Here is a 10,037-nt window from a genome sequence, read left to right as displayed (position 1 = left end):
CTACCATTACAGACTGTAGTAGATATAAACATGTCTGTCTCTTCTTATTCCTGAGCTGACCACCATCGGGATGAAATGATGGTCAATTTCACCGAGGCCGGCAAAGGAGTGCTTAGGGAAGTTATGTATTGTCTTTAGATACATTTGGAACATATCTATGTGCACACCAGTGGGTGCATTCCCTATCCTTGATACAGATGAGCTTGATTTCCAGGAAGCACAAATCTGTGTAATTAATGGACAAAGCAAGTACTGGATCACAGCTGTAAAAGGCTGAATATATATCTCATGTACTATGTTGATTTTACAGTTCTAACATAGGGGAAGGGACCTGCTTCTGCTGCGGCAGGAGAGCCCGGACAGTGACCAGGATATTTGGTGTGACACTTTTTGCGATGGTGTCACAGCTTGTCACGTCCGCGACGCGTTCGGACGCGTCGTTAATTGCTCTTTACTGCCAGAAAACCTACAGCGTGCTACGTTCACATTCACGCGTCACTTGATTCATAAAAGTTGATCTATATCAACGAGCGGATGCAACGTTGGTTGTACATTTTTGTTAAATGTACTTGCGGTCTCGTTACCTCTATCGAATGAACTTGATATTGGGAAAATCAGAAATTCAAAACCAACGTTGCATCTTCTGTATCATGACATCCCTGCTGGTACATTTTATATGCGTGATTTCGACATGCGGAAGGCTCTACACGCCCAAGTTAAGCTCAGGTTGCAATGACACCGGAAGTTGCATGCCGAAATGATGTCCGAGACGGACATGTGCCGGGTATCCGATCTGAGATCGCTGAGACCCGGTTAGCCCGACGTCCCACCGTCGCCTGAGTGACCTCAGACCGAGATCAACGTAGACATCGTGCATACATGCTGCTGCTGAGGTTCGGGTGATGCCTCATAATGGCACTCGTATAACTGCATGCATTTCTGATATAATGTATAGGGGCACGAAGCCTATTATCTACATAGTTGCATTGTCCACAACAGAGTCACCTGCCATCTCAACCGTAGCCTGAGCCAGATTTTGTGCCTCCTTTGCTTTCTTGTTCCGAGCGCGTGTCTCAGCCGCCTTTGCGGCACTCTGAGCTCGTTTCGCTGGTCCTGAGACCTGAAGTCCCTTCGCGATTTCATCGAGTTTTGACAGTCTATCATGTAGATAGCGGCGCGGCGCAGTCAGGGAGCGGGGGAGGACGTCCCGGAGAAGGGCTGCATTATGCAATGCATGCATATTCAGAATAAACTGATTGTCGTCTTCATGCACGATGCATTTATCCAGGACGTTCGTGCTGCGCCGTTCTTGCTGTAGGCCACGCCAGCCGGTCGGGCTACAGCCGCCTGCGGCACAGTCGTGCTGAGCGTTGAATAAGAACAGGATATCCTAACGGCGTTGTGTTAGATTATAATGGAGAATATCATATTTCGCGCGTACCAATGCTTCTACTGGAACGATTGCTGGGCCATGTTCATTCGAGACCCGCATTAGGACAGGCATCCTGAGCCGCTCGTGCAGAACGCTCGAGATGTGAAAAGACTCTATAATGATAGACGCTGCTGTGTATGAGTCAGATGGTCCTGATAGAACATCCGAGTCAGCAACAAGGATATTGCGGATACGACCGCATGCAACATTGTCGCTCTGTATGCCCGGCAGTTAGCAGCCTACACACGCAACAGTCTGCAGCAGCAGGACCGGGAATCATACCTGCGCCATTCGATAGAATACCCAGGAGCCTGGTCGACAGACATCCCTGGAGCGGGATATACAGTATCGGGACGGTTGCCAAAGCCTTCCTGCTGGTGTAGGTTCTGCCAAGCTCGAGAGAGTGGATATGTCGAGGACTTCTGACCACGTCGCCTTCGACTGCTTTGCTTTGGGCAACAATGTAATCGAACCTGAGTTCGGAAACCATGAGCAAGCAAACTGTGAAACAGCAAAAGGACAAACCTGGTTGCAGCGATGCCAGTGATTTGTCCACCCATCCGAGTCGTCTTTGGAGTTTCTTATTTCGCTGGAGGAACTCCCGTACGTTTCTTCCTGCTTGTACGTACTCGCCAGTATCACCTTTCCACCAGCCGCCGCTAACTTGATGTTTAAAACGCTCCATATCCGCCAATGTCGCGGCGATGTCGTGGCTTGGAGCTTGTCGATTCGAGAGAACACTGCAGAGTCGAAATATCGCATTCCAGCATTCGAAGATTTCCGTGGCAAAGAGTAAAGAAGGACCGAAGCGCCGAATATCATCGATGATATGGGGGAGTACGTGTAGTTTCGGTTTCTGTATTATACGCGCGGGATCTATCAGTGCCCATATATCGAGGACATTCTCAATGAGGATTTCTACGTCAGCCTTGTACAATTATTATCCCTTGTCAAAGAGAGGTAGCGGATAGCATAAATCTAGCGAGAGCGTACCAGATAGGTCTCCATGTCTGAAATTTGATGATACCACAAATATGCTCCGAGGTCACCGGTTGCTCGCCACATATCAAACATGAGACTTGAGCACAAATCACCATGAAGATGGAAGATGCCGAGTTGCTGGAGGACCTTGAAATGACGTCCGATCAGGTTGTTTTTATACTGAACAATGTACTGAGCTCGAATGGGAGGCAAGCCTAAGCCATCCACGGCTGACGAGTGCAGTCGCAATGCAAATAATTCTTGCTTTTTGTCGTCCCAACTGCTGTGAGTTGCATACCAGACATACTTATCTTGGCCAAGAAGGTATGTGTGGAGGATCTCCACCGGCGTGTCGGCATGTATATCCACCCCTGTAAGCTTACTTTAAGTGCGCATGTCCAATAATAAGTGCTGCTTACCCGTCATGGCGAGGCATGGATTATAGTGATCCCCCGGCCGTAATGCTTTGCGCTTTGCTGTGACTTAGATAAGGCGATGAAAATGTGTAGTAAACTCTGAATTCACGTACGGGAGTCAGCAGGAAGCATATTGTATCGCGCTTCAGGTTGAGTCACGAGCCAGTCATAGACCTCTCGCTGAATCGCACATAGTATCTCGTTTCTGACAGCCTTGCGAGCATCACCCTTTAAGTGTCTGTCCTTCAGTCGCATATCGCAGTCAGGACTGTCCTTGCCGAGGCGTTGCTTTTGGATCGCGCGTGCTCTCATGATGCACTTGTCTATCCAGAATAATGAAATCTTATCCTTTACTCCCGTCGTTGTGTGCAACTCTTCCAGGGTTTCCTGAACGCCAAGGCAGGCAGCCCACAACTGTTCTTCAATGAGCTGAACAGTCTCAACTGGTGTCCTTGCAGCTCCAGGCTACAGAATTTGTTATTAGAGATATTTGGGGAGTGAAGCCGCTTCAAAACTAGATGCGAACCTTGAACAGCGCTCGGTAGCCTTCACATGTCTCTCTTTCTTCTGCAGTCCCTCCAATTTTACAGCGGCGGCAGAAGAGATTACCGTGCACACCGACATGGGAACATGTCTCAGATTGCTGCGGATTGTCAGCCGGGAATGTGTATGGAAGTATGCGGAAGATGATTTCTTCCCTGAGCTCGCAATCATATGCCGGATACCAAGCATCAGGCTTCCTGATTGCAGCTCAGCGAAGTCCACCGCATGTGGATAGCTTATGACTTACATCTTCCCCGATAAAGCGTCTAGCTGCTCAGACGATGAGGCATGCTGAGATGTCGAAGCAAATCTAATAAAGAATTCTTGTGCAAGCTTTTGATGCGGTAAAGTACTATTGGCGAGGTAGAGATTGACGTGAGGGTTGTACTGCTTGCTCACGTTCCCGGAGACATCATCACTCCACGGAGTGACAAAGAGTGTGAAGGCGTGTCGTCCGTTGGCAATCCGGCGAACAGGATGCGGCATTTCACGTGTCCATGCCGGTGCCGCTTCTGCCAAATGAGTTAGCATCATCCCAGAGATTTATCAGAAGTGTAGCTCACCAGAGAAACTGAATTGAAGTCCTTCGCCGGAGGTTAGATCAAGATAGTTACTTTCAAGCTCAGAGGCATGCACGCGCTGAACTCTATGAAGGTCCACATTTGTGATGCCCGTCTGCCGTGGAAAGAGCTCGTAAGCCTCAAAATAGGTGCCTAATGCTGCGTCTTATGCTCTCACCACATTATCCTGAAACACCTCAATAAAATCAGCACACATTACTCCCTCCTGCCGTACCCATCGAATTGGGATGACTAGCTTGCCGCTGCGCAAGCGGGCAACTTCTTTAATAAAATAATGGCGGTGGGGGGCATTCTGCCTATTTGCCCACATCGGAGACAACAGATCGATATCGTTGCTATTGGCCCACTTCCCGGCCTGCCATGCTTCGGACACATTCGATGTTATTTCCGGATATAAGTTCATATGTTCCCGCACCAGGGGATTGGCCCAATCCTATTGATCCTGTTAGCTCCATTAGAATATGTAGTATGAGACCTCCTCTTCACCATCGCAAAAAGCTGTATCGGGTCATTCATGTAGAAATGATTTTCTAATGATGATGTGTGCGCTTCAGTCTTGAGTCCGACATTCTTCGTCAGCCTCGTCTGGAGCGCACGTAACGCCGTGAATGATGGCACATCAGGCGTCCCACACTCTTGCATCACCCATATTATGGCTTGCAGATGGTCATCTGAAAGGCGTAGACGTGGTAGATTATCGAGAAGATCAAGCATGAACATCTAGATCGAAACTGTATTAGTTCCCTTGATACATACAGTCACGGTCCCCCTTCTGACGCAACTGTTTTTGATCCATATGGCTCCCAACCCTCTTGTGGAGGGCCTTCATGCTGCTCATCCACTTCATCAGGCATATCTTCGTCATCAAGCCCTGCATATTCAGCAATTCCCATATGTGGAATTGAGCTTGTCGCGATCTCAACAAAGTCACATGTGCATTTAAGCTCACCCATCAAATCTATCGCACGGACAGCGTCAGCGACAGTGGGATCTTCTGCTATGTCCTCCGCTGAGAGCTGTGTCTGTCCCAGTGAGGTGTGTCCCTCGCAATAGCCTAACCACTGCATCTGAGTATCGAGGCGAGCTCGATTCCTATCCTCTTCGCTTATTCCTGCTGAGAACATGATGGTCTGACCGTCTGATTGCAGATAGTCACCACCATCGACCGTCATGTCTGCAAACAGCTCGCGGGCTTCTCCAGAAGCTAGTGTGTTATTAACAGGCTCATCCGCAGAGTTGCCTATCGCAAGGAAGGATGCCAAAGACAGTAAAGTGGGTCTCGCCGGCGCCGGTAACACGTTATGATTGGTTTGTCCGTCAACAGCTGCGCCGGGAAGTGTTTGACCTGAGACTATAGCAGGAGCCAATTCCAGTACAGAATCTTTATGTTTCTTGGTATTGAGATGATCATCCATCCCACCCTTTTTAACAAGAATATCTCGTCGAAGACGCTCGGAGCAGAGTGTACATTTCACCCTTGTGTGATCCATTGGGCATACAACAAAGCCTGCGGGATAATCAGCACAGTCACAGTTCGTATAAAGACTTATAATTTCCTTCCGGGATTTTGCTTGCACGAGGCATGTTGGCCGCACGCAGTCACATTCAGCAGTCAATATCGCGTCGAACGCGTTGAAGAGCTCTTCATTCGCGTAAGTCCCTCTTCACACGTGACTCCTGAGCTTGCCAGTGCAGTTGAAGTCCGCAATCCGTCACACTCCGCATTCGTTCGTTCTCTTGTTTTCACCTCCAAACTTCTCATCTCTTTCATATTTTCTCCTCTATTTCATTCGTTTTTTCATCGTTATGCCTCCACTATCACTTTCCCAGATGCTGAATAGTGACCCCGGTCCCCCTCCATCTTTCCCATCCAGTGACGGTGCCAGCGAGCGGTCAAGGACTGAGTCAAGCCCAACCCCAGACATTCCTCATGTCCCTCATGTCACTCCGAGACCCCCGACACGAAAGCGAGGTCCAGAAGATCTCGCCCAATACGCTCTAGCAGTCGCGAAGCAGAAGCGCTTACGCCCAGACACAGTCAATGAATTAGTTACGTTTACAAAGGTTGTACACACTTTCTCACTCAACTGTGCCACCTTTAAACCTCCAGTCCCCAGCTCTCGAAAGACGAAAGAAGCATATGGTCTGCTGCAACGTTGCTAGGCATTCGCACCTCAGTCTCCCTCTTGCGCGCTCCAGATGTCTGGACGGTGCCTGATGCTCTGAAGGTATGACTGTTATGAGGCGAGTTGTTGTTAGTGTCCTCACTGACCCTCGCTATGTCATTTTTGCTGGCAGAAAAAGATTGATCTTTATTCAGCTTCGGTAATCCTGTCTCCGAAGCTCCCGGCATATGTTAAGGATGATGCTGCACGGAAAATCGTGATTGTGAGTGTTCTGCGGGTACATGCTCGACTTGTCTTACAGTCACCTTCAGGCAGTGCTTAAGCGGCACCCAAGCTGGGGCCTCACGCCAGAAGTCCAGGATACACCAGCGCAATATGATGCAGTTGTCGCTCTCGTATCAGCGAAGCTAACAGACAGAAGGTATTCTGTCAAGAAATTGGTAGTGGCTTAATTGATTTTCATTCGTCCGCCTGTGCGCATCTGATCATGATGTATGGCAGATCGCAGATAGCGTTGGCAAAGCCTCCGAAGATCCTCAAGACATACGGCGCGAGGATGCAGATGACATCATCACACTCTGCAATACGCTGGTCAAGAAGGTCTTCAAACGTGCAAATGTCGTCGTGACTGTGCCGATGTGTGGGAGAGTGGCATTCCTGGTACGTCAATACCGTCACTATTCTCGTCCTCTGATCTCATCCCCGGCACAACAGCGGCAAGTATACATTGAACATCCTAAGGCTGGAGATAAGTTCTGGAGTACTGTGGATAAAAGCCTCCACGATTTTCGTGTTACCTTCCCAAACGAGGCACAACTCTCGAGGTCTGTTCTTTTCTCTTGTATACTTGGTTTTCTTTGACAATTCTTCGACTTCAGTGCTATCGGCCGCATCCTTACGCAGGATCGTCTAGTGTACGGTACAATCGAAGACGGAGACCTTGAGGCGATTGCTGCCAACGCCGGGACTGAGCAGGGGGTGCAGCGCGAAAGTGAAGACGTTATTTCGGGTACTGCATCTAGTGTCGCACCTACCGACGAGGCCGACGACAGCGACAGCAGCGATGAGGATTGAGGTTGCTCCTAGGGTAGTTTCTGGAGGAATGGGACTTTATATTCATTTTAATCATCAGTAATTTGCTACTTGTATACAACAGCTCATTGAGTCCTAGTAATAGTAATATAATGCAATCATTACTGTCCCCCAAATCCGCGCGCATTCCCCAGCAGGTGATCGCTGCACCATGACGTGCTGTCAATGTCAAAGATGCTACACTACAGACATCACATACGATAATTTCATGACATCCCCAGAGGCGTCGTCCAGATATCAACCGTTGACATCGGTCAGGCCTGACTGCAGGCTCTCGACTCGACATGCCTGTCAACTGGAACTCAATCTGATCCTCGGTTTTTATGTCAGGTAGTCATCAACCGGACATCGGCCTGGGGTCTGATCCGGCCCTGGGCGAGGTCTGAGATCTGACCTTGCCGAAACCTTTTTTTAAACTGGGCGTGTATGAAGGCGGGGGATTTGCGACCACTTTCTTGCAGAGTCCAAACAGATGCAAACAACTCGCCGCGCGACCCGGAATTGCGCCTCCCCAGTAGTTGTCGTACTGTAGCGTAACCTATACACCAAATATCGACAACTAGAACGGCGAACAGATGGTAGTGATGGATGGTGGATGCGTGGGTGGGTACGTGGATGGCAAGCAAGATCACGTCCAACAGCAACCCGCGACGAAAGTCCAAGATAATCATCAATCATCACCAGAAATATCAAGTCCAAGAATATAGTGGGGGTCTAGAATGGGTAGGGGGACGGGAGCACCAACGTCTCCGAAGAATCAAAGCAACACTACGCGCGAATAAATATAAAGGTCCATACGGTAGCTTCTAGGGGTCTAGGCGATGCAGTGTGGCGGCGGCGGCGAGTGTCGGTGTAAATGTAAAGCAATAAATCGGAGCATATGGTAGGCTGGTGGCGGTGGTGGTATGTGAAAGTGAAGTGTTTAGGAAAGAAGTCTATGGGTTTTGAAGCGGAGGAGTGGTGGGAAGATTAGAGGGGGACACAGGAGCCGGGCGTGAAGGGCGACGGCACGAAGCCGGGCTTGCAAGAGGTGACTTGGCAAGCGCCGGACACGCAGGCTACTGCGAGGGCGTTGGGGATCGTCGTGCAGTCATGGCTAGCGCAAACACCAACGTCAGCCGCCCCCGATAATCGCACGGCCAGAAAAATGCTCACCTAGCATCGACGCTCCCGCACCCGCCGCACGCCTTCAGATCCTCGTTGAAATCCACACACTCGAATTCCACGCCGTCCCACTCTGCGAGGGACTCGGGCATCTTGCTCGCGCGGCCGACGGGGCACGCCCTGCTCGGCGCGGGGCAGAACTTGGCGGAGAGGTCCTCGTGGTAGATGGCGACCTGCTCGAGCATGCTGCGTTTGGACGGCTGCGGGGCCGGCTCGGGCGCGCGCTTGGAGGGCTGGGGCGCCGGGGCACGCTTGGAGGGCTGGGGTGCCGGAGCGCGCTTAGAAGGCTGCGGGGCACGGGCCTCGACGACCGCCTGCTTGGAGGGTTGGGGAGCGCGGGCCTCTACGACTGCGCGCTTGGAGGGGGCGGGGGAGCGCGCCTCGAAGCGCTTAGAGGGCACCGGGGCGCGGGCCTCGAGGTCGGGGCCGGGTGCGGCGAGGGCGCCGGAGGAGGCTAGGGCGGCGACGAGGAGGACGACGAGCGAGGAGCGCATGGTCGTGGGCGAGGTGGGACGCGGAGGGGGGTTATATGTAGGGGCGAAGGAGCGGGAGGAAGAAGAAACGTGCGGGCACGATGGGAGATAAGGAGAGAGGAAAATAATTATAAAAGAACAACGAGGGAGGCTGACATGAAACTTCTAGCAGGTGGCTGTCACACCGTCGGCGTGGCGCGGTCAGCCATCGCTTAGATTCTCGACTTCCGGGGTGTTGATCAGCTTTTCCTACATGACGTTCGAGGTTTTGCCCTTGCCTTTTGCCAGGCATATGGATATATAATTGTCTGCTATTCCGAGCTTTCCAAAGTGTTCATAGTGGGGAAAACACGGGCAGGGAGGGTTTTATTCCGCGACGGACTGGCATGCACAATGGAGAGAAGAACAAAGCGACGGCTTCGACGACGCGTAGCGATGCCGGGCTATGCCGAGCTTCGAGATAGTCCAGATCTCAGATCTGCATCAGCTCCCCCGATCACAAAATGACGTGACACCGACTCTCCGAGACTTGACAGCCTTTACTCAGTTTCTGCGCATCCATGCAGGTCCATAACCAGCGTCACGTATATTGCCTGCAGCATAACACCAATGTGTCGCGCTCGCGCTCTGCATCGTCGGCCGTTCGTTCGAGTACCTACAGTCGTTCAAAGCTCGGCGGCACCCTCGATATCGCCAGTTCACACGGCGCGCAGGAATTCCCGCGTGTCGCGGCGGGCGGCCATCATCGCGCTACGGTGCTATGCGCTCAGCCCACTGATTCTCCACCGTCCAGCTAGCACCACTTCACTGCCAAAGCTCGCGCAGGTCTCGGTGAATGGGTTGCAGCAACAGGCGCATATGGCCACCGCTGAGCAAGATAGCAAACATAGAGCAAGTCCGCTGGTTAGCCTTGGCGTCGGATGGCGATATCGGCGCAGCAGAAACGCTAGGACGTTATAGGAGATAAAGCAGAAGGAGATGCGACCTGCAGGAAATAAATGAGAAGAGTTGGCAATTGATGCGCCTATCGACGCCAAGGAATGGTGGCGTTGGCGTGGACAGGCTGACGAGATCGCAGACTTGAAGCTGAAGGTTCAGTCATTTTACATGCAGAAAGAAGAGTGCGCTCAGATAAACGGACTGTACGCTGTCATATGCTCCTCGAAAGGACGGTGCTAAGCCACATCCTTCCGTACGCCGCTACAGTTCGTCTAGTAGGACCTCTGTGC

At 51.3% G+C, this 10,037-nt stretch overlaps 3 protein-coding genes across 3 annotated transcripts; 1 reads left to right on the top strand and 2 right to left on the bottom strand.

The window, feature by feature from the left end:
* Positions 1–973: 973 nt before the first annotated feature.
* GLOTRDRAFT_112937 (uncharacterized protein) lies at positions 974–4,595 on the bottom strand (the record flags this gene model as incomplete). The annotated part of the gene is made up of 12 exons (XM_007862505.1): positions 974–1,390; positions 1,442–1,648; positions 1,715–1,905; positions 1,958–2,360; positions 2,426–2,784; positions 2,833–2,895; positions 2,943–3,294; positions 3,356–3,569; positions 3,620–3,884; positions 3,936–4,011; positions 4,129–4,386; positions 4,440–4,595. 12 exons carry the CDS (start codon positions 4,593–4,595, stop codon positions 974–976), a joined length of 2,961 nt encoding a protein of 986 aa, XP_007860696.1.
* A 1,164-nt stretch (positions 4,596–5,759) lies between these two features.
* On the top strand, positions 5,760–7,180 carry GLOTRDRAFT_134958 (uncharacterized protein; the record flags this gene model as incomplete). The annotated part of the gene is made up of 7 exons (XM_007862504.1): positions 5,760–5,990; positions 6,071–6,181; positions 6,252–6,341; positions 6,391–6,519; positions 6,581–6,739; positions 6,794–6,903; positions 6,958–7,180. 7 exons carry the CDS (start codon positions 5,760–5,762, stop codon positions 7,151–7,153), a joined length of 1,026 nt encoding a protein of 341 aa, XP_007860695.1. The 3' UTR covers positions 7,154–7,180.
* A 436-nt stretch (positions 7,181–7,616) lies between these two features.
* Positions 7,617–8,985, bottom strand: GLOTRDRAFT_134957 (uncharacterized protein). Its single transcript, XM_007862503.1, has 2 exons — positions 8,327–8,985; positions 7,617–8,267 (listed from the first exon to the last, which is right to left on the bottom strand). Exons 1-2 carry the CDS (start codon positions 8,827–8,829, stop codon positions 8,141–8,143), a joined length of 630 nt encoding a protein of 209 aa, XP_007860694.1. The 5' UTR covers positions 8,830–8,985; the 3' UTR covers positions 7,617–8,140.
* Positions 8,986–10,037: the final 1,052 nt, after the last annotated feature.

The sequence above is a fragment of the Gloeophyllum trabeum genome (assembly GCF_000344685.1).
Source record: "Gloeophyllum trabeum ATCC 11539 unplaced genomic scaffold GLOTRscaffold_00001, whole genome shotgun sequence".
In the NCBI taxonomy this organism is placed as follows: Eukaryota; Fungi; Basidiomycota; class Agaricomycetes; order Gloeophyllales; family Gloeophyllaceae; genus Gloeophyllum; species Gloeophyllum trabeum.
Note: the sequence above shows the minus strand (reverse complement) of the source record. Positions and strands in the feature narration are given on the sequence as shown.

Bases quoted from the DNA above. Each gene is read 5' to 3' on its own strand.
- GLOTRDRAFT_134957 (XM_007862503.1), bottom strand. From the start codon at position 8,829: ATGCGCTCCTCGCTCGTCGTCCTCCTCGTCGCCGCCCTAGCCTCCTCC. The intron at 8,268-8,326 runs GTGAGCATTTTT...TGTTTGCGCTAG, and splicing joins TGCGGGAGCGTCGATGCTAG to CCATGACTGCACGACGATCC.